This window comes from Molothrus ater, chromosome 3 (genome assembly GCF_012460135.2).
Source record: "Molothrus ater isolate BHLD 08-10-18 breed brown headed cowbird chromosome 3, BPBGC_Mater_1.1, whole genome shotgun sequence".
Classification (NCBI taxonomy): Eukaryota; Metazoa; Chordata; class Aves; order Passeriformes; family Icteridae; genus Molothrus; species Molothrus ater.
In genome coordinates this window covers 4046826-4071005 of record NC_050480.2, presented here as the reverse complement: position 1 = coordinate 4071005, position 24180 = coordinate 4046826, and the positions used below count along the sequence as shown (strand labels likewise).

At 45.5% G+C, this 24180-nt stretch overlaps 1 protein-coding gene across 2 annotated transcripts; it reads right to left on the bottom strand.

Moving 5' to 3' along the window:
• Positions 1-49: 49 nt before the first annotated feature.
• On the bottom strand, positions 50-22142 carry PPP4R3B (protein phosphatase 4 regulatory subunit 3B). Of its 2 annotated transcripts, none has more exons than XM_036379510.2 (16): positions 21696-22142; positions 20309-20364; positions 14061-14159; positions 12975-13595; positions 9885-9962; positions 9616-9732; positions 8892-9008; positions 8403-8534; positions 7890-7992; positions 7227-7268; positions 6816-6974; positions 6022-6191; positions 3708-3847; positions 3073-3257; positions 2434-2558; positions 50-1769 (listed from the first exon to the last, which is right to left on the bottom strand). In XM_036379510.2, the coding sequence occupies exons 1-16, from the start codon at positions 21835-21837 to the stop codon at positions 1674-1676; spliced, it is 2382 nt and encodes a 793-aa protein (XP_036235403.1). In that variant the 5' UTR covers positions 21838-22142; the 3' UTR covers positions 50-1673. The 2 variants fall into 2 exon arrangements, with proteins under 2 accessions (XP_036235403.1, XP_036235402.1); XM_036379509.2 differs by having other exon boundaries at positions 2434-2636; positions 21696-22141.
• Between the last annotated feature and the right edge of the window lie 2038 nt (positions 22143-24180).

Here is a 24180-nt window from a genome sequence, read left to right as displayed (position 1 = left end):
AAAGTCTGAGTTCACTTACCATGTGTAACAAACCAAACAAAAGCAGTGATTATGGAATTACAGGGTCACATTTTAATTCCTGAATTTTACAGTTCAGCATTAATATCACCACATGTATACAAATGGTGTAAAACAAGTACAGTGGTATCTTTAATACAAAATAAACTTCTGTTTTATGGAAAAAACTATACTTCATATCTACACAGACAGCCCATCTTTTCCAAACAAGAGCTAAAATTAAAACTAACTACAAAAATCTCCAAAACAGAGAAACTGCTTCAGTTTAAACTATTCCAGGAGAAATGGACCCATAACACGTATTACAAGAGTGATCTATGTGGTGGATTGCAGCTGGTTCCATCTCGAACATCTCTGACACAGTCGCTGGGAAATCTCCTCTCACTCAGTCATGATCTCAGATCACATATGGGCAAACTAACATTAAAATATTTACAGTTCATGTGCTGCTCTTGAAAATAAAACCTGGACTGTTTGCCTCTGTCACCTTGCCATGAGCTCCCCTATTCCTGTCACAGTCACTCACCTATGTGGAATGTGCTTTTGTGTTTTAAAAAAGCAGCTTTTGTACCACCCCAGGTTCAGGTGCTGCTTGTGGATTCCATCTCCAAGCCCTCAAGGTGTTCTCCTGGCAATAATCCTGTCTTGGTCCAAACTGACTCTGGTGTTAAAATGCTGCTCAGTCCATCACTATGAAAAACCTGTGAGTGTTTCTTATTCCCACCTCAAGCATGCGGCTCCCAAACAGGGAAAGAGCTGCTCCAAGAGGAGGCAGCCCCTGGGACACCATGGAGCATGTTGGAATTCAGGTTCTGCCCAAGCTGAGGCCAAGAGCTGAGGGATGTGCTGGGTGCAGCCCCACTGTGACACGAGCAGCTCCTGCAGACCCTTGGGAAGCCTCTGCTCCTTGCCATAGGTATTTCTGGACATCTCACTGACAAAACAAGCAAAACCTTCCATTTTGAATCCAGCTTCCATTCTTTCCTCTTGGAAAATACAAATTAAAACTTATTTTAACTGTTTTAAACAACTCAACATGCACTATAACTGCAGCGTCCCTCCCTCCAATCATGAGAAATGCAGTTTAGTTGGTAATAAATGGTCCCAAAATATGGATTGTTCTTATGCAAACAGAGTTAGTTTTCCCTTAAATTTTTTTTAAAAGAGGCATTGCTAAAAGAACACAACTGACAGCACCATTACAAAATTAAGATTACTGGGTTCAAAATTTAAGCTTGAATTTTTTTTTCCTAGTTCTGTTAAACAATGGGGAAACCCTGCAATATTTTTAAAAAAGTGTTACCATACCTTTCCCTCCCCCTTTCCCTCCCGACACCTGAGACTTTCCTTGCTGAGAAGCCATCATCCAGGTTCTGAGAATACTAACCCACCTTTTTTTTTAATTTTTCTTTTTTTTTGACAGCCTGAATGGCAGACTCCTTACTTTCTAGAAAGACATTAAGTTCCTTGGAAGATTTGTGTTTACAGAACTAACCCTTTCTAGCTGATACACTGAGTTTCTTTTGCTACTCCTTGTATTATCTTATGTACTCATGGGAGAAAGCTTTCTGATTCAGATTCTTTTTAGCTCTTAAAACAGTTGCAGCATTTGAAACCCCATAATAAAAGTTCTTATTCCAAAATTTTGGTTTCTTTTATGAACCCAGACGAGGTCTTTTCCTTGGAGATGTCTCCTCCTCTTCATCATCATCTTCATCATCAGGATAATCCACTAGCCCAACTAGACTTCCCTGCCAATTATAAAAAGGAAAAAGGAAGTTTTTATATTGAAGAAGTACCTAGAAAGGTGCAAATTTTGAACAAAACCTCCAGCCAACCCATCCAGGGCACTCCAGCCTTTGGCATTCCAAGTCCCATTTGTCTGGAAAATGGGTTTGAACCTCAAACTGCAAAATGTACTGGAGCTTCCTCACCGCTCTGGGTCTGGATTGGGAATTGTTTAAAAACCACTTCCAGCTCAGTGGGACAGACAAAAAATCCAACGTGCAGCTGACATCCCTTTGGTGCTCAGCCTTAGAGTGGGCAATCAGTCCCTGCTACACTGTCCTGCAGTGCTCAGGAGCTCCAGGGCTGAGGATTCCAATAATGCCCAGCTCAGTCAGGCACCACCCAGGGCTCCCTCACTGCATTTGCCTCCTCAAAACCACTGGGCAATTCCCCAGCCAGCAGGGCACTAACAGAGTTCCCACAAACCCCAATTTCCTGTGTACATCAGATACACAGAGCAGCAAGTGAGCAGGAACAGAGGCTGTGGGATGAGACTGCACCAACAGAGTCCAGCCCCACTGAGACCTCCCTGGAGCAGTGAGGGATTCACTGCAGGGCTCAGGGTGAATTTATCCCCCCAGGGAGGTGCTGCTGTTGCCCTGGACAGCCCCACACGAGTTCTCCCACCTTGGGGGCCGGCACCGCGGGGCTCAGGGCCGTGCTCTTGGAAGAGGAGCCGTTGGAGCTGGCTGGTGATGTCTGAGCTGCCACGGATTTGCTGTTTGCACCATTCGCACCGTTAGCTGCGCTGGCTGAGTGGGAAAAAGTGAATTTGAATCCCCCAGCTGAAGTCCTTTTTGGAAGATTCTCTTTGTCTTCACTCTCCTTAGCTGAGGGACAAACATTGCCACACTTAGGTATCAGCTGCACACCAAGGAGTACAATCCACATCACAGTGCAATCGCAGGAGACAGCCAGCAGGTATTTTGGTTCCAATTCTGCTGCAATTCTCAGTTCCCCAACCAAGCCCATCCTGAGCCCACCAGCAGCAAACTGAGCAGGGCCTGGATGCTGAGGGCACGGGGACGTGGCTCACCTGGAGCACACAGGCACATTCAGAGTCCTGCTTTTGGATACCATTTAAACTCGTTACTTTAATCCTAAACTGGCTTGTGAAGACACATTGGGATGTCAGGACTCAATTACATGGAACACCCTGTGCTGCTGCTCGAGGTACAGAGCACAACCACGGATTAGTTTGGGTGACACTCCACAGATCTGCCATGGAGCACTTCCAGTGCCAACAAGCTCAAACAGAGTAAATACCTTTTTTAGTCTCCATAAATTTCTCATAGCTATCTGGAAAATCATCCTCCTGTTTTGACTTCTCAACTGGAGGTACAACAGCTTCGCCTTCTTCCTCTTCATCTTCATTGAACCACATTTCTTCATCCTCCTCCAAGGCTCTGGCATCCCTGCGGAATCTATTGCTACGCAATATGGATGGGACACTGTAAGAGACACACAGGGATCCCAGCTTGGCTGCTGCTTCAGGCTCGGGATCACAAATGCCTCCAGAGCTTTAGAGGGAATTCTGTGCATTTGAGAAGGCAACGCAGCTCCAGCTCTGCTTCTGCCCTCACTCCAAGACTCACCAACACCCCAGATGATGATGAGCCTGACTGAATCCCAAATCAGAGTGACAGACCAACATTTTGCTCTTCTCTTAGAGACTTTTCTGAACATAACATTTATTCCACTGGCCAACATCAGCTCTGCAACACTTGGCCACAAGGAAAGGCAGATGGGGCTTTCCTCTAGTCCAAGAAGTTTTCACCAAGAATGAAACCCAACCCCAGTCCCAGCCTCCTGCTCCTGCTGCCCTCTGGGAAAGAGAAAAGCAAGGAGAAGAGCACAGCAGCAGCTCCTGCCAGGCTCAGGGCACAGAAACTGGGGCCCACCTGTTCAGCTTCTGGCTTTGTCGGTCCTTTTCCTGCTCATATTTTGTCTTCAGTCCCTTGAACGTTTGAACATACTCAATAGATTCAAGTGCATTGTAGAAGTTTTCAACTATATGTGCAATAAGGGACTTAATATCTTCCTGCAGAAGAACAAAACAGGGTTTCAGCTTCAAATGGGCACAAGCAGAAGTTCAGAAAGCTTTTGAGTTTACTTTGGAAAGTAACTGATTTCTTGCCCAGAGCCAAAGCATTATTGTACAACATTATACAAATGTGAAGCATGAAATCAGATTTATCCTTAATAAAAGAGACGAGATTGAGAAACAATTATTAGGCTTCCCATAGAAACAGACAATCGATTCAGCAGTGTCCCAACTGTATTTGTGACACTTCTGTTAAACAAAGATCTTTTATTCTTCTATGTAGGAGAGCTGTGCCCTGTCCTCCCCACAGGCTCCAGCTCTCCCCAGTTCTCAGCACCTACAGCAGCTCATGTGGGACCAGGAACCTTTTGGTCAGTCTCTCACCCTATCAGGCAAATCCTACAATTCCTAATGTTCTTCTTGCTGGAAAAGAGAGTAGCTACCATCCTACAACAAAACCACCCTTCACTTTCACAGACCACAAAGCCTCCCACACATGAAGGCACTGGCAGCAGTGGCTCAGGAGCTGCTGCAAGTCCTTTGCCAAGGAGCTGGGTGCTCCTGTGAGCACTGTCCTTTGTGCCAAGGAGCTGGGTGCTCCTGTGAGCACTGTCCTTTCCCAAGAGCTGGGTGCTCCTGACAACACTATCCTTTCCCAAGAGCTGGGTGCTCCTGTGAGCACTGTCCTTTCCCAAGAGCTGGGTGCTCCTGTGAGCACTGTCCTTTGTGCCAAGGAGCTGGGTGCTCCTGTGAGCACTGTCCTTTGTGCCAGGGAGCTGGGTGCTCCTGTGAGCACTGTCCTTTGTGCCAAGGAGCTGGGTGCTCCTGTGAGCACTGTCCTTTCCCAAGAGCTGGGTGCTCCTGTGAGCACTGTCCTTTCCCCAGGAGCTGGGTGCTCCTGTGAGCACTGTCCTTTCCCAAGAGCTGGGTGCTCCTGTGAGCACTGTCCTTTCCCAGGGAGCTGGGTGCTCCTGTGAGCACTGTCCTTTCCCCAGGAGCTGGGTGCTCCTGTGAGCACTGTCCTTTCCCAAGAGCTGGCTGCTCCTGTGAGCACTGTCCTTTCCCCAGGAGCTGGGTGCTCCTGTGAGCACTGTCCTTTCCCAAGAGCTGGGTGCTCCTGTGAGCACTGTCCTTTCCCAAGAGCTGGGTGCTCCTGTGAGCACTGTCCTTTCCCAGGGAGCTGGGTGCTCCTGTGAGCACTGTCCTTTCCCCAGGAGCTGGGTGCTCCTGTGAGCACTGTCCTTTGTGCCAAGGAGCTGGGTGCTCCTGTGAGCACTGTCCTTTCCCAAGGGCTGGGTGCTCCTGTGAGCACTGTCCTTTCCCCAGGAGCTGGGTGCTCCTGTGAGCACTGTCCTTTCCCCAGGAGCTGGGTGCTCCTGTGAGCACTGTCCTTTCCCAAGAGCTGGGTGCTCCTGTGAGCACTGTCCTTTCCCAGGGAGCTGGGTGCTCCTGTGAGCACTGTCCTTTCCCCAGGAGCTGGGTGCTCCTGTGAGCACTGTCCTTTCCCAGGGAGCTGGGTGCTCCTGTGAGCACTGTCCTTTCCCCAGGAGCTGGGTGCTCCTGTGAGCACTGTCCTTTCCCAGGGAGCTGGGTGCTCCTGTGAGCACTGTCCTTTCCCCAGGAGCTGGGTGCTCCTGTGAGCACTGTCCTTTCCCAGGGAGCTGGGTGCTCCTGTGAGCACTGTCCTTTCCCCAGGAGCTGGGTGCTCCTGTGAGCACTGTCCTTTCCCAAGAGCTGGGTGCTCCTGTGAGCACTGTCCTTTCCCAGGGAGCTGGGTGCTCCTGTGAGCACTGTCCTTTCCCCAGGAGCTGGGTGCTCCTGTGAGCACTGTCCTTTCCCAGGGAGCTGGGTGCTCCTGTGAGCACTGTCCTTTCCCCAGGAGCTGGGTGCTCCTGAGAGCACTGTCCTTTCCCAGGGAGCTGGCTGCTCCTGTGAGCACTGTCCTTTCCCCAGGAGCTGGGTGCTCCTGTGAGCACTGTCCTTTCCCAAGGGCTGGGTGCTCCTGTGAGCACTGTCCTTTCCCAAGGGCTGGGTGCTCCTGTGAGCACTGTCCTTTCCCAAGAGCTGGGTGCTCCTGTGAGCACTGTCCTTTCCCAAGAGCTGGGTGCTCCTGTGAGCACTGTCCTTTCCCAAGGGCTGGGTGCTCCTGTGAGGGATGCAGCTGCACTCACCACTCGGATGAACTCGAAGAGCTCGATCACAGCAGAGTTGAGCAGGTTGTAGCGAGTGCCATTGTCCAGCAGGGCGTTGATCACGGGCTCAAAGAGGTTTCCCTTGGTGATGTAACGGTTGTAGAATTCATCTTTCAGCCCGATTATCCTCCTCATAAAGCGAAGAGCACCTGGGGGAAGAAAAATTCAAGGAGTTAATAACCACATGCCTTGTGGAAAGAACTGAAACCCCTCATGTTACCCAGAGGAAGACAGGCCCCTGTCACAGACATATTTTATGAAAAGTCCTTTTGCTAGGATTTTTTCTCCTGAGAAGCTGAGAGGCCTCAGGAACAAAATGATTAAACAATGGTTATCTGCTGCTGTGGAATGCAACAGGTGCATCTGGGATTGGGCTCATGTGGTTGTTTCTAATTAATGGCCAATCACAGTCCAGCTGTCTCTGACTCTCTGGTCAGTCACAAGATTTTATTATCATTCCAATTCTTTTTCATTCTTAGCCAGCCTTCTGATGAAATCCTTTCTTCTATTCTTTTAGTATAGTTGTAATGTATCATTTACTTTTAATAGAATATATATCATAAAATAATAAATCAGCCTTCTGAAACATGGAGTCAATATTCTCATCTCTTCCCTCATCCTGGGACCCCTGTGAACACCACCACAAGCCCCCAAACCCAGAGCATTGCAATCTCACCCACATCCATTAACACAAATCCCAAGTGTACACTGAACACCTTCCACACAGCTCCACCATGCCTGGAGGAAGGAAATCACAATAGCTCCATACTCACACAAGGCCAGAAATGTGTGTTTTGAATTCATCAATACCAGCACTCTTCTTAGCAAATCTTTGTTCATAATGTAATTCTTGATGTGATATGTGTGGTGTTCCACACAGAAAGTAAGCAGCTCCAAAATTAAGGCAAGTAGTTGTGCTGTTTGGTAATTATCTGCAAGAAAAATGAACAATTTCAACTTTCAGTAGCAAAGCTGACTAGGAAAAAAACCCCACTAACTTCAAAACAGATGAAAATGTTCCTTCAGCTTCCAGTCATCTCAAGTGAATCAAAGCTCCTGCATCTACCTCAGTAAAAAGTATTAAAAGAAATAAAATATGGGCATGCCTAACTTTTTTTTTTTAATAGACTACAATACACAGCACACAAGACAAGTTTCAAAACTCAAAGTCAATTCAGACTTACCAGGACAAATTGTATTACTCTTAGTGGATCCAACTACTGCATCTGATAAAAAGAAAACAAAAACAAAAATCAGAAAAAGATTTTCAAAGCTTCAAAGCACTGTCAAGATTTAAAAGATCAGGAAAAACAATCAATTCTACCAAGTGGTCAGACTTTTCATCAGATCAAACGTTTGTGAGCTACAGGGACATAAACACACAGCAGGAATGCAGCCAGGTGAGATTTCTGTATTTAATAGTTTTAAATGCATCTAGGTGAAAAAGTATAACCTAAACCTTGAAAATATGATATAGAATAAAAGCACCAATCCTAAATTTTTCAAATAATGCATTAAAATGAGTGCATTTTAATTTACAGACACTGCATTTGAATTACAGACACCCTCTGCTTTACAGGAAGTATTTTTTAAATGCAATTAATAATTATATATTAGCATGATTAACATCAAGGAAGTGCATCTTGCACAAAGCACAGCAGCACCCAGAGCTGCAGGGAAGAGCTGAGAGGTGCTGCCCACAGAACCCTGTCCCTGGGGGAGCAGCACTTTTCCACAAGCACATTCCCAGCTGGCATCTCAGGCTGATCCCTGGGACCAGCACTGTCAGTCACTGCCAAACACTACAGGCCTGAAAGGAAGAAAAAGAAAATGGAAATATTCAGTACCTTTTTCACATTTATCCTCTGATGTATTGGCCAGAAGTGGAGCAGTGAGAACGTGCATACAATGGTTGTAGAAGAAATTGAGAAATTCACTCTTTTCTGTTTTCTAAAAGAAAAATAACTCTATTAAACACTGGGATTCATACACAGGCTTTTAAAGAAGAAATAACAGTAACACAGGAAACAGCCCATACAGAATTCTACTGGCTCCTTCAGGTCTGCCTGTATATTTGTTGGGCCCGCAGGACTGTCTTTGCTCAAGGTCAGCTTTTGCATTTTAGAGGAACTCACCATCACCAAAAAATCCCCACCATGCAAACATCTACTGAAAAAACATCAACAACTCAAAAACTTTGACAAAACTTTTGTTAATAAACACCTGCACAATGGCCCAAAATGGAACCATGGAGCTTATTTTTGGCTTGTTTAAATTCAGTATCAGAGCAAACACAGAGAATGTCAGGTTTTCAGCTCTGCTGACACAGTGCAGCATCTGCACCCCCCACACCTCCTTACATTGGCTGTGGCCAGCATATTCTCTGGGTCAATCAGAGTTCTCAGCAGCCCCATTAACTGAACAGCTCCCCCGAGCTCCGGATCCGTGTCGCAGATCATCTGCTCAATGACCACGTTGATGAGGAGGATGTCCTGCAGAAAAATCCCAAACAAACACACCACCCAACTGTTAGACACACTTTCAAGGGTGGAAAGCAATTTCCATAGGCTCTGTAATTTTCTGAAGACAATGTTAAATGAAACTGAAGAATTGAGAGTTGCATTTGGATACAGAAATTCTGGCAAGCACAGCCCTCCACACCTACAACCCTTGTTAGTCATATTTCCAAAACTGTAAACTCATACAACAGCAACATGCTCAGAAATTTTTGTATATTTTGTTTGTATATTAAACCTACTTTTTCCTGTACTTCTAGAGGTTTGTTTTGCTGTTTTGTTTGTTTCCTCCTTGCCCAAAGACTCAACAAACTGCAAACCACTGTGACTTACATCATCACTCTGCTGGGCCTCTTGCATCACAAATTCTCGGACCATGGATGGGCTAAATTCTACTAGATAAGAAAATATATCTGTAGCAGCAGATCTAACTTGCAGATCATCCATTCCCTAATAGAGAGAGAAATTGATTAGCAAGAACAAATTAAGCTGGTATTTATTATCAAGTAAAGCTGAAAGTAACAGTTTTGACTTTTGGGAACATCTCATTACCAGAGTTTCTATGAGAAGCACAGTAATAGGGTTACAGAAAAACAACAATAAATCAGCAAAATGAATTGCAATGTTGAGGCAGCAACAGCTGCTCCAGCCACAGGAGTGAAAGAAATTCTGTTTTCCCACTGCTGATTAGGACAGATTAATCTGCTAACGACAGGATTACGGGATCTTTTGGGAGGAACCAGCCAACAGTTCAAGATTATCTAAAAATACTTCTTGGGCCCTGGGCCAGCAACAACCACAACAACAATCCAGCTGCATAAAGAGCCTCTGCCAGTTTTTACAGCCCCTTGTCCCAAGGACTGTGCTGACCACAGAGTGAAAATGCCCAGAGCAGCCAGGTCAGGCACTTCAGAGCTGGGGGCAGCCTCTGCACTGTGAATGCTCCAATCAACTCCCAGCATGGCAAAACTGCCACAGAGGGGCTCAGCAGAGCCAAAACTGCCTCAATGGCTGTAGCTCTTCTCCTTGGTTAAAATTAGCTTGAAGTTTCACTCACCATTACAATTTCAAGAGCTGGAAGAATTCCCAACTTTGCCAAAGTTTTGAAAAATGCATCTCTGTTCTGAGGTTGTAACGTCTGAGAAAAGGCGCAGAATTCCTTGAAGAAGTTCACCTGTTACACAGGGAAAAAGTAATTCGAGCATTTGGGTCAGGAAACTCTCTGGAAGGATGAAACAGTTACATTTTGTGGCAGAGTTTGTGTGCTGGCTGATCGTACAGAACTGACCCAGAGCCCTGGAGGCAGCACAGGGGGCTGGCACTTACCAGTTCACACCGTTTGTCATCGTCTGTAGCTTCGTCTGTCAATTGTGCAAAAACTTCTGATAAAAACTTCTCATCTTCCTGTGTAATACACAAAAGGAACACACCTTACTTACACAGAGCCTCTGGAAAACAACTTCCATCCCTACAGGAGCCAACCCTGCAGCAAGTCCAGCTCTCCATCCAATTTATCCCAAAGAGACAATGTCAGAGCACACATCCAGTGGGATCTCTCCCAGGGCACTGTTTCAGCACTCGCTCTGAGCAGCAGCAGCAGCTCCAGGGGAGCAGAGCCAGGTGAAGCTGAGCTCAGTGATGGTCCCTAAAACTGCAACTACAAAGTGCCAGCCAAGGGACAGCTTAGCAGCCATGTCCTCAGTACCTTACTGACAGTAACAACCTCTCCCACTTGCACGTGCTCTGCTTTGCCAAGCTGGGAAACTTTATGGACTATTACTGGATTTTCACATTCACATTCTCTGTTACCAAGAGATATTTAAGTATACACAGGAACAGCTCACTTCTTGCAAAGCATTTCAGTTACCCCTCAAGATCAAGAGGTACCCAAAACCCAGGGTGAACATCAGCATCTCTCAAGGGCTCAGGCACTTTCTGCCCTTTGGTTACAATGCACTCTTTCACATTGAAAATAACGTTGGAGTTCTCTCAAATTCAAATGTTTCTGTTACCTTTTAAAGACAATATAAATCTGACAGCAAACAGTAACATGCTACAGCTTTACAAAATTTTGCATCACTGTACCAATTCAACCCAATAAACTTGTGCATTGAACAAAAATGAACAGAACAGCAACATTCCAATAAATATACATGAACTTGACATTGCAGAACACAGAGTGTGCTTACCTCTCTATTTTGCTGTGTGCTGGCACTAAAATCTGTCTGCTTTATTACAGTAACAATACAGAAATTTTACAGTTACAGCAATGCCAACCAAAAACTGGCAAACCTTTTCCTGACAATTTTCAGATGTGGGGATAGAAGTGCTTTACAAACAAATAATACCTGGAATCAACATCACAGGGAGTGCCACATACACAGATTTAGTAGTTTATTTTAAGCTTTGCTGGCTTAAACAGCTTAATTAAGCCTGGTACAAAAAAAAATCCAAACCACACTACAACCAACAGCAGATAGAGTAGAAAATCCCTACTGCAGAACAGCTGAGCACAGAAACATCTCCTGCTTGTCAAGGGCTGCTGCTCAGCCTATCCTGTGTCCTGAAGCATGGGATGGATGGATGGATGGATGGATGGATGGATGGATGGATGGATGGATGGATGGATGGATGGATGGATGGATGGATGGATGGATGGATGGATGGATGGATGGATGGATGGATGGATGGAGGCTCCTTTCCCACGTGGCTGCCCCTCCAGCAGCAGCAGCAGCACTGGGCTCTAGTGCTCTGTGGCACGTACAAAGGAGCTTTGCTGCCTGGCAAACACAATCTGCTGCTGCTCCTCTGAACTGCCTCCTCCCTGGGAGCTTTGCCAGTGTATTTAGGGTAACAGGATGTCCCATGTGTTCCCCAAACCCAAAGGAGCTTTGGAGTTCTTGTGCCCAACAAGCTGATTTACACCACAGGCCTGTGAAAGCAGTCCTGGACCTGAGGTCCCCATGATCTCAAGTGGGAATTTTCCTCAAGTGTGCTGTAACATCTTTTCCATGTGTGCTTTCTTCTCAACCTGTAATTCTCAAGGGTCAGCATTATGTGTGAATCACCACACATCTCATTTACAGGCTATAGAATCAGCAGGCAAACCTGTGTGCACATACTCCATCCATGATGGCAAACCCAGCAAGGAACTGTCAGAGAATTTCAGAACCTTCTGCCAGGAGTACTTGAGGTAACAGCAAATCAAAATTCTCTGTTACTGCACAATTAAATATTCTGTAGAGCCCCAATGAAAAAAAAAAGAATTCTATAGACTTAAAAATCTCTAAATGCAAACAGGACTGTGGTCTCAGGAGCATAATACTGAATTTATTTTTAGTTTTTGAAAATATATGCAAAAGAATTTAAAGGAAAATCTTTATTTGACACAAAGCTAATAATTTTGCAAGAGGGATTTAATTTTTTGTTTCTTTCTGCTATTGAGCCACAAAGATAGTAGAGAGAAGCCAAATAGCTTACTCATGCAATTCTCTGCAATTACTCAGCTTTATCTTCCAGTCCTCTATTAAACTCTTTACCACATTTCACCCATATCTGAACTCATCAGTATATTCCATATGGATATGTTATGTCTCCAGTGCCCCTTTCTTTCCACCATTTTTACTCCCTTCCACCATTTTTACTCCCTTCCTCTTTTCCTCAACTTTTGGTGTTTCACAGAGGCTCTCCACACTCACCCCAGGAGTATGGGGTGAGTATGTGATGTATCCTACACAAATGGACCATTTCTGGACACAGATAATCAGAATAAAGCCACTTGAGTAGCCAGGAGTTTGCACAACACAGCACCAACTGAAAACCCCAAAAAGCCATGAATTCACTCAGCTCTTCACTGAGGCCCCTTCCAGGGTCCCAACCACCTTGGAGCCTCTTCTGACTACAAAGTGTGCAGGACAGTTTTCCATAAAGTAACAGCTAGGTTATTTATTAATTAATACTTCTGGATATCTATATGAAAAAAAAAAACTACCCAGCAACCAGTTACTTAATCTTTAAGACAAGAGGAACATTTGAAATTAGTACCATGATGTAACAGCAGTGTGACAGGAATGGTTCTGAACATGCTCTTTTGAATCACAGATCCAGAATTTGTCACAAAACCAGCACAATACAACAAGTTGCCTGCTCTCTAAATACCTACACAAACTTTATCAAAAATTGTATGTTGCTTGGGAATCAAGGAGAAAAATCTTCAGCTTTACAACCCATTAAAAAATATTATTATACTCACCTGAAATGTACCTCTTCAAAATACAAAATCAAAGGTATCAGAGAGCAGGGCAAGCATTCAAAACATTGTGCAAATGACGTGTGTGATTAACTGCAATCCATTTTGAAACTATAGCTACAGGTACCTACAAACAATCCATCTAGACCATATGAAGAACCACTTACCTGCAACATACTGACAATCTCAACTTTGTTGAAGAAAATAAAGGAAGTGAGGGTAGAAAGAAAATTCTCTTCAAAAACAGATGGTGTCGGCAAGATGATGTCCTGAATATACTGTACCCTGTAAGTCTGGTGGATTTTTTGCCTGAGTTCAGAGTCTGTAATAGGAATAACCTCCTTAAATTTTGCTGTTTTGGTCAAGAACTCCCTGTGCCGTTTTGGCTGAGCCAAAGCAGGATCATACTCGAGGCATCCGACCACATCCATAATACACTCGTCAGAGAACATCACCTCAAACAGAGTTGCTTTGTTGAGGAACAAAATCCCTCGAATAATTTCATACAAATGATGCAAACCTTCGGTGTTCTCTAAATTCTCACAGACTTGGAAAAGCTGCAGCAGTTTTTTAATGTAGCCTTCGTTCTCCAAGGCCAGGGCCAGCTTTTCCCTACGGATGGGTGAGGAAAGAACAGAGGTAACTAGGTCAGCAATCTCTTCAAGTTTGTTGAGTTCACAAGTAGGAAGGTCAATCAGAGGACTGGTTTCAGGCATTTCCTCGATGTGCTCCTCTTCTGACTCGATCAGGTCCTGCGTGACTTCCACCGAAGGATCCTTACCCTGAACCTAAGGAAAGAGTGCGCACAGTTACTGTCTGATCCCAAAAATGAGCAGGTCAGGAACCAAAGTAACAACACATCCCAGCTGCAATGGGATCTGAGCTCTCTGGTTCTTACAGCACATTGGCAATTCCAGTGCACTCCAACAAGTGAGAGCTGCTTCCTGAGGCCGGCTGGGAGAAGGACAATTAAAGCTTGGAACTCTGGCAGTCCCTTTCTAATAAACACAATCACACCAAGTGCCCCAGAACACTGACCACCTGAGTCTCACCATTACAGTGATTTTTCAAAGGCCTGACATTCAATCATAAGAACAACTGCTGCTCTAAGCAGGGGCGATTTAAGACCTTGCACAGAAAAGAACAAATATTTGCTTGCTTTACAAGCAGGTTTAAAAAGGATGCACAAATACATCAAGTCACAGAAGACACTAAAACACCTGGAAAAAACAGCATGTTTCAATTTACTGTACCTGGCAGATTTTTTCCCAAATTTCATCACAGCCAGCTTTTTCTTGAAAACTCAGTGCTAAATCATAGTTCTCTGCTTCTGACCAAACAATCAGGGTGTCCTGTTTGAGATAAAATCAAGAAAGTAATTGTTTCTGAAACAGGTCTGCAGTACATATTAACCTCTATTCCTTTAAAGCCAATGTCTACAGAATAAATAATTTTAATTCAAGTTACACTTGTCAAAAAAAAGCATAAAACACTGAAATATTATATCACCTGTTCTGCTATACATCAACTTTCTTTCTTGCTATTTTATGACCACTACCTTACACAAAACCCATTTAAAGATACTATTTTTCATATCCAAGCCACTTATGATGGCATTTTTCTGCAAGATACATTTTTTGAGCCAACAGTCTTGAAATGGGAATGCACACACTAGATTAAGAAAACCTACAGTATAACAGGTTAAGCATTTTCATATTTAGTAAGATAGAAACAAATCCCCTAAGATTTCAGTTTTCCCCTCAAAAAGCATTTAAGACAGCCCTAGCTAAGTGAGATATAATGCCTAGCTAATGCTCAAATATTCCTTTCTGAATTAAAAGCCATACAGCCCGAATAATACAAAACTCCCAAGTTCCTACTAAAGTTACAACCACCTTGCCAGTTATTCTCATTTGAGCCAGGTTTTTCTTCCCTATTGCCTCCATCAATTCAATTTGTGCACTTGCACAGCAGACTGGAAGTTTTGATGGAATTTCTGAACAGGCTAAAAGGTTTTTGGAAGAGGCTTTGTTAGGACACTTGCTGCTGTCCTGTAAGGAATGCAAGGCTGCACTTCAACATTCAGTTGAATATATATTCCAGACAATACAGAGTGGTTGTGGTTTAACCCAGCTGCCAAGGAAGTACCAAACAGCTGCTCACTCACTTCCTCCCACCACTGGGATGGGAAGGAGAATCAGGACAAGGTGAAACTTCTGTTCTTGAGGTAAGAACTGTTTCAAAAATGAAATAAAGTAAAATATAACAAGCAATTATAATAGATACAGCAAAAAAAAAAAAAAAAGAAAAAAAAAAAAGAAAAAAAAAAAAAAAAAAGGAAGGGGAAGAAAGGAATAAACCCTGACAGGTAAGTGATGCTCAGCACCACCTGAGCAGTGATTGGCCCCTCCTGGCCACCCCCAGTTTATCCCTGCCCCTGTTATCCCAGGTGTGGAACATCCCTCTGGCCAGGTCAGCTGTCCTGGCCAGGTCCCTCACAGCTCCCTGGGCAGCTCCTCGCTGCCAGAGCACGGGGAACTCACCAGTCCTTGACTGAAGGGAAGCACTGCTCAGCAACAACTACAACATCCCTGTGCTGTCAGTGTCATTCTCATCCTAAATCCAACCACAGCACTGCACCAGCTGCTGGCAGGGAAATTAACTCTGTCCCAGACAAAAGCAGGAGAACAGTTCCCCATCCTACAGCAAACTCATCTTCATATAAAAATATCCAAACTAAGCAACTCTCTGCTAATTCTCCAGAATATTTGATGAGCTCCAGCAAAACTGTTCAACATTCCAAGTCTGGCTTCCACAGTTACCACAGATTTTTAAATACTGAAGTGTTTTTTAAACACTAGCAAGATCTTGCTTAATGGTCAGTAAGGTAATTAATTCCCATATTTACAACATTCAGTATTCACCATACAACTCATCAAGGCTGGTTAGTGAACACAAAATATTAAGAGTGGTATCTTTAAGCTCAGCAAGGAAACCCAAAGAAACACCTGATGATATTCCTTAGGAAGCTTCAGGGGCAGTAAGTTTGTAAATGCAGTTATGTGGGCTTACACAGGTCAGGGAACATTGCTCTACTTCCAGGTGTGAGGGGACTGACATCAGGGAAGGACTGCTGGCATGGGACAGCAGGGTCCCCCTTCCATCAGCAGTTGTTTGGAACACACACATCTGTCTCAACAAACACCACTGGAACACAAATTAACATCCCCAGCACTGATGCAGCATTAATTCTTCATTTCTACAGCAATCCTAATTCCTCAATATCCATGGGGAGTTGTATATCTTGGAGGTTTTGGCTTTGCCCTCTTTTTCTTCGAAAATACAGTTAAGAAAAACATCACCATTGACAAATGCCTACCAATAGATCCATTTCCTTCTCCCAAAATAATCACAGGCCACACTAAAAACAATGGAATTTGCACAGACAATTTTCTTCCTTTCTTACTGTTTTACACATTTCTTTAGAGAAACAAGGTTTCTCTATGTGGAAAGAACAGAATTCAATGAGTGAACAGAGTTCACTGTGGTTTCAGCACTGTTGTGAGTTGTTTATTTATATTACAGTGTCCTATATTACACTTACACTTTTCTCCTACAGAGAAATATTAATAGGGAGCCTCTCTGCTGTCAGGCTCCACTCACAACTGCTCCAAGTTCTTAGAGCTGACATGGTTTTCACTCACAGCTGTCCCCCCTCGTCTCCAGCTCAGGACCTCTGGATCTCTGTATTTACCTTGTGCCATTTCAGAGTCAACAACTCAGCTGGGCTTCAAGGGAAAAATAATAATTGTCAACTGCATGCACTGAAAAGCCTCATCAGCTATCTGATCTGGTTCTTGTTCAGAGATAATTAAAAAAATAATTCTTAAGTACAATTTGATGGCTGCTACAGAATTCCAAATCTGAAATGTTTACCTTGAAACATTCTGTGCAAGTACTGATGCCCTGACACTCAACATCAATGCACTGCAGGTAAGCTGAGCCTCAGAGGTGCTTCACTGAACAAAGCAGGACACACACACTCAGCAGCCCTATTCATAGCCCAGGATGATTCAAGTAAGAGAATTAATGCAGTAACTTAAAATGACTCCAGGCACCCAGGGACTGCAGTCAAAAATTTGTGAAAAATCTCCAGTTACTGAATGGTACTTGTTACAATCTGTACTGCCCACACAAAGCAGAAGTTATATAAGCTTTTCCAAAAATATTTCAGAAAGACTGAAAGATGGTTTCAACAGAAAAGAATTGTCCAAAACCAATATAAGACGCACTCATCTGGCACACACTTCCTGCATGACCTCAGACAACCCACGAAGAGCAGACAGACAGACACCTTCCAGGCCAGGCTCCACCACTCCCACCTGCGTAGAGGCCATGCTGCTCCATCCACCAGCAACAGCAACGTTCCTTAATTCACTCAAGCACCAGTAAAGATCAAAAAAGATTAATTCTGAACAGAAACTGAAACTCAGAGCTGTTCAAACCCTTCTCCAGTGCTGGTGTGCACAGTGTCTGCTACTCCACCCCGTCCCCATGCCAGCAGCAGTGCGCTGCACAGGGAAGCAGATGGGGAACACGTGGGGAGAAAACGAATCCAGCAGGAAGACATGTTTCAACTGACTCAGTCACACATCTAACCTGCCTCTGGATGAAACACCAGTGAAGAAGCCCTCTGGCAACTGCTGGGGCTGGCTTCAACAGCAGCCCTGCAAATGTGCTCAAGCCTGGCCACCAGGAACTCCTATTCTGCCTTGAGCAAAGCGTTCTGTTGTCACACAGTGATGGCAACTCTGGGCAAAAGACAGGATCTGCACTCGAGCTTCATCTCAGGGCTGCAAACAGAGCACACCCAAGCAAAGGTAACAGCAGAAGGCAGCACTCCCAGTAAGGATTTCTGCAGCAGCTCCACATCTTTCAGCCATGGACTCGCTCTCCTGCCAGTTCTGCCGGGGAACAGTAACCTCAAGCAGAGGCTGAAACACCAAATGGGTGTGGTGCCAACCTTTAAAACCACTCCTGCCAGAGCCTCCAGAACACATCTGAGCCTGCCCTCTGGCTAACGTGGGGTGTCCAGCAGAGGTGTGTAACTCCCAAAGCCTACGCCCCAAAATCCAGGGGGACCTAAAGCTCTTCAGCCTCTCATGTTCTTTGCATTCATCTAACTAGAGATAATTTACATTGTATGTTGAGCAGCTTGGCACCTGTCTGACCCATCCAAGCCCAATTTCCCTTGAGAAAGGGAAAGTCGTGATCAGAGTGTGCCCAACACCTGGACACAATGAATTCCCCAGGAACCACAACCTCGACTGGAGCAGGGAGGTAACAGGCCTGTCCTGTTTGGGGTTAGTCAACAGCTGCAGCAGGACTTGGCACTAACAGTGCAATACTGGAAGTCACAGACTGGTGCACAGCACCGAAAAATCAGTGCTGGTTTCCTTTTTTCACAGGACGCTGTTACACAAACCACAATGAAGCGTTAAGTACCCTCTAAGTCCAGTCAAGTCATTTACATGACAGATGTGTAGGCAGGGCATGTTTCTTTGCCATCCAGCTGCACCACCCTGCAGCTTTCCCCAAATCCAAGACCATCAACTCCCCCCAAATCCAAGACCATCAACTCCCCCAAATCCAAGACCATCAACTCCCCCAAATCCAAGACCATCAACTCCCCCCAATCCAAGACCATCAACTCCCCCCAAATTCAAGACCATCAACTCCCCCCAAATCCAAGACCATCAACTCCCCCCAATCCAAGACCATCAACTCCCCCAAATCCAAGACCATCAACTCCCCCCAATCCAAGACCATCAACTCCCCCCAAATCCAAGACCATCAACTCCCCCAAATCCAAGACCATCAACTCCCCCCAAATCCAAGACCATCAACTCCCCCAAATCCAAGACCATCAACTCCCCCAAATCCAAGACCATCAACTCCCCCCAGTCCAAGACCATCAACTCGAGGACAATGCTCTGGGTCAACTAAAAGCTGCAAGAGGTTTTACAAACCTTAAGGAGCAAACAGTGAAGAAAAAGCTTTAGGTCACATGGACACAAAAGCATTAGTATCAGAAATACAAGCCAGCCAAAATAAACCTCAGCTTGAGTGTTTTTAAATTATGATCTACTTTTTCCACAAGAAAAATGGTAACAAAAGCTACTTAAGTCACTCAAAACTTTGCTACCAATTAAGTAAAAAAGGCCTACAATTAATCAGTTGTAGTTTCAGGAAACAGGGTGTGAAGGGAAGCATTTTAAAACTTTACAGCAACAAAATCTGCATTTGTATTTCACTATGTATAGGTTTCCTCCATTAAACAGGAAACAGTTCAAGACTCTTGGCTTCTGGAGCTCTGCAGAGCTCCTTCCTCAGCATGGCCCCCCCAAGGAAAGCCTCCAGCCACCAACCCCTAGCAAGTGAAAAGCAGAAAGCACAGCAAACAGCCCCTGGAAAGGCTGGCCCAAAACCCCACCTCACTCCTAACCCAAAGCGAGCCAACCAATGCCCACAAGATAACAAAGTCTCCTCAAATTCTCACACTGTAACTTGTCACTATAACAGAATCCTCAAAGATGTTATAGATGTGTCCCTCTGTGACTTAGGAAGAACAAAATTACTGTTTTCTACAGTGCTGAAACACTCCTGGATACCATAACGATAAAGAACAAGTATCAACCACTGGAGGAACAGAGACTCTACTGTAGAACAAAGGAACAGAGAGAAAAAACTCCAGAAAACCCATGAGAACAATGCGGGCAGAGACATCAAAAATGCATGCTGAAAAAGGGAAAACAATAAAAGCAGAAGAGATTCAGTAAGCTGATTTTTTTCAGTGGATGAAACAAAAATAACCTATTAACACAGCTCCCAACCGTTTTACTTCGTTTAGCAAGAGGTTTACCCCTAGGAAAAGTAACTCTCACCATGGCTTGTGGCCTTACCTAGGACAACAGGAGCTTTCAGGGCTTAAAATAAAAACTAAACAGCAACAACAAAGAAAGGAGTCCCATAAAGGCAAATTCCTTCATGTTATTTCCAGAAAAAGAATTTGATAAATAAATAAATACACTTCAACAGAGGTGGTCAAAGTTTTGCCTCCCTAATTTTGCAATTATTTCAGATGGCCTGGCACGGGAGACAAAAATTACACATACATGTTTCCAACTATCCTTCCTGCAATGATTTCAATATTTCTCCAAATTGCATATATTATCTTCAAAGCCTGAAGTCTAAAATGTATTTTTCTAGAAGACTCACATATTAATTTCTAGAATGCGAAGCGTTCAGCACCCACAGGCTTCTAAGAAATTTTTCATCTCTAAAAAACACCTATAAATTCTTTCACCTATAAAACCCACCATCAATAATTGCACGTCCTCCTGCATTTCCTTTTTTCCTGAAAAAATGCAATTACTCCAAGTACAAAACAATTCCTCAGCACCAGCAACCAGAGAAAGCAAACCCTAGCAATAATACTTGCCTGCTGTTTTTGATATGCAGTATTTGGATTTATCTTCGATTCTAACAGTAGTGAACCTGAAAAAGGTATGAAGAGAGATTTACTGAATCCAACAAAACAAACATCTCCACACAACTCACACCACTGCCCACGTGCCAGCCAACAGACTCTCAGCTTAATCCAAATCTCACAGAAAATCCACAAGAACCACCTCCTTTAAATATAATTTCCTAAAATAAGCCAGGTAAAACAAAATTCAACAGGAATATCCCTATTAAAATACATTTTTCTCTTCTACTTTAGTCTAAAATCCACTGTAGCACTCTTTTTTTCCTGAAATCTGGTGCAAGAAGCAGCGTTTTTAGTGGTCTTTTAGGCCAACTATACAAATTCCAGCAGGTAATGTGCTGCCCAGCATAAAAATGTTTTTGTCCAGAGAAGCCACGTGGGCCACTTGCTTTTATTCCCTTCAGCTGCCCTTCAGAAGTGAATCATCCAGCTACTATAAACGCGGGGACTTCATCTTGTGTATGCAAGTAGTGTATGTCTCCTGGCAACAGCTCCGGAGCAATTTATACCAGTCTTAGGTGGTTTATTTAGCACATTAGCACCTGTCGGCTGACAAAGTGGGGAGCACGTACCTCCCCCCTACAAAAAGGACCCTTTAAGGTGACTTTAAAGTGCAATAAAACACAAAGGATGCCACCCGACTGGAACACAAGCAGGGAATTCCTGAGGAGAAAAAGAGCAACAAACAAACAACTTTTTTCACAGCAGTAAGGAAGGGAGGAAAAGAGCACCTGAAAAGCAAAGGATATTGCTCTGAAAGAGAACAAAATGTCCTCACACGTCACGGCTTCAGCTCTGTTCAGGCCAGGGAGCTGCAGCTGGCTGGGGTAACAGCATGGGGCTGGGTCAGGGGAGGTTTAGGATGGATATCAGGGAAAGGTTCTCCCCCAGAGGGTGGTCGGGCACTGCCCAGGCTCCCCAGGAAATGGTCCCGAGGCTGCCAGAGCTGCAGGAGCGCCTGGACAACGCTCTCAGGGACACGGTGGGATTGTTGGGAGCTCCGTGCAGGGCCAGGAGATGGACTTTGATGATCCCGATGGGTCCCTTCCAGCTCAGCATATTCCATAATTCTATCAACTGGGAGGGGGAAAGTCTTAAGACCACGGTAGCAAACGCTGCTGTGGCTTGTGCGGTAAGGAAACTCCACACGATCCGCAAGATAGGGAAGGCACGGAGAGTGGAAATAATAACAATAACAACAATCATCCTCTGGGGAGTCCCAAGGGAAGGCACCACCAGCCGAGCCCGGCGATGGCTGGGGGCGGCCCCGGCGGTCAGGGCCCGGAGCCGGGCGTGGGGCGAGGGGAAGCGGCCTGGGCAGCCCCGGCCACGCTCTCACCGTCCGACTCGGCGCGCACCAGCAGCGACATCCCCTTCAGCCGCTCCACGTAGCTGGAGGAGACGTGCCCGGTGCCCCTGTCGTCCCATTGCCGATCCTCGTTGAGCGTGTAGACCTTCACCCGCCGGCGGGTGTCCGACATGGTGCAGCCCCGGGCCCGCTCCGCCTCCGCGGGGGCGATGGAGCGAGGGCGCCGGGGAGCAAGCGGGGCCGCCGGGCCGCTCAGGGGCACCGCGGGGCCTTTAGCGCGCCGCTTCCCATGGCGAGTCAGCGCCGCCGCGCCCCGGCCCGGGCCTCGCTGGCGCCGCTCCGCCTCAGCAGCTACTACAGCGCCGCCGCCATCTTGTAACCCGGCTCGGGCCGCCTTTCTCTTCCTCCCCGCCCGGGCACGGGCTCCCCTCGCAGGGGCTACGGCGGCCGCCCGCTGCCGCCGCGCCGCCGACGGGACGGCGGCCACAGGGGCGGGGCCGCGGGGCGGGGCCCACGCGCGCTCCCTCACGGCGCCGAGGCGGGAACGGGGAGGGGGCGACAAAATGGCGGCTGCCCTCACTCACAGCCGGGTCTGGGCGCAGCGCTGCCTTTGAGCGCCCGGGGCGCCTAAAGGGGGAATTGGCTCACATGTTCCCCCGAAAAAACTTAATTTTGTTTTTTCCTTTTCGTTTTCTTTTTTTAAAGTCTGTCTACAAGCTGGTGCCACCGCTGAGGAAACACACGCCTCCCTCCCTCACGCCACACAAAACGACGGGCGAGCTCCACGCCCCGGCCAGGGTAAATTTAAACGGCACACGCAACTGAAACAGTTTCAATTTTTAAGACGAAAAGGTGTCCCCTGCATCACAAAGCGGCAGAAAGGTTAGTGAGCGGTATCTCCTTACGGCAAAAGCCATACTGTAACACGCCGTCTGTGCCTGCTTTGTACATCTCCACACAAGGCTCGAAAGCCAAACTGAAGGTGAAGCTTCAAAAAGGAGAGAAATGCGCTTAATTAGCCCTTACAGCGTACAGTTTAAGACAGACCACTTGCCAAGCATTGTGGAGTCTGTATATATCTTAAGTTTTCAACGCTAAACACCATCTACACATTTCCTCTGTACTACAAATAAAAAAATAATTACATCTCCGTGCTTGGGTGAGAATAGGGAAAAAGGACCCAAAAGTGCTCAGGGAGTAAAGCTGTGTGAAACAGGGGGAAACTGGGGACGAGGAGAAGCCTGACTGTATCTCCAAACCCAATTTCTGAGGCTCTGAAGGGAAGGAGGACAAGTTCTCCTGAGGCCAGGGTGTGCCCCATTCCCAGACAAAGCCAGACTTTCCTGGCTCTTGCCTCACGGTGAAAGCAGTTCCACCGGTAGGGCTCCTATTCACACGACTGGCATTTCTCTGCTCTCAGGTTCAAATGAGGTTCCAGAGGAAGGGAAAGAAAGTGTTTCCAACAAACTCTGCCACTCAAAGTAGCTATCTGCAATTTGTCCAAACATTCTCTGGGCAGATTTAGAAAACTTTTAACATCTAAGTAACATTCAAGTTTCAGCTTTTGCTCTGATATTCATTGTAGCAGGCCTCTAAAGTTCAGTCACCAAGAAAATACAAGATACACCTCTGAGAATTATCCTATACATTTCTATTTAGCTGTATAGGAGCACACCTTGGGACATGTGCATCGTTATGGATAATAGTGAGTCAGTAACTATAAAAAGACCATGTTAAGTGATTTCAAAACCCTGGACTGAGAGTCACATGAACCAGTTTACAGTCAGGTTCCAAACAAGCCTTCCCTGCTATGTTTTAGTGGCCTTTCCTCACGAGGTATTGCAAACTGAGCATATTTCTACCTTAGAGAAAGCTCAATAAAAAGCAAACACACAAAAAGGAACACAAACCCCAATGGCCACAGCATGTTTCTGCCTCAGGACATCTGCTGCTCATGAACTCTCCCCTCTGCACGACTTCTGTGCGTGCTTTTGGGCTCTTCAAACCAAATGCACAAAAATAAAAGCATGACTTGTACTCATGATTAAATGCAGCACTACTCAGGATATATAAAACAGCAAGAAACCACAGCAGAGTGTTTTGGAGCAAATTCTTATGGTGAATAGCTACAGAAAGGAGATATGTCAATTAGAATTGGCATGAAAAACTGTTTCTCAGGCTTCAGCTGTGAAATAAATCCATGATCTCTCCAGGCATGAACTCAATGACCTCTGTGGAAAAATACCACTCCAGAACACACTGGGATTGCACTCACTCAGGTGTGGGGCTTCTCTTTGCCCAAAACAGCATCCAGGGGTTTGGAAAGCCCAGCACGACCCTGCCATCCGTACCCACAAACCAGCAAGTCAATTCTGGGGGCTTTGCCTGGATAAGGCACACAATACTTGCCCCAACAAATGTCACATCCTGGATTTAAACCAGGCTAAGACCAGGAAAGCAGCAGAGGCTCTGCTCTTTAGGACACACAGACAGCAAAGCAATGTTTTCCACGGTG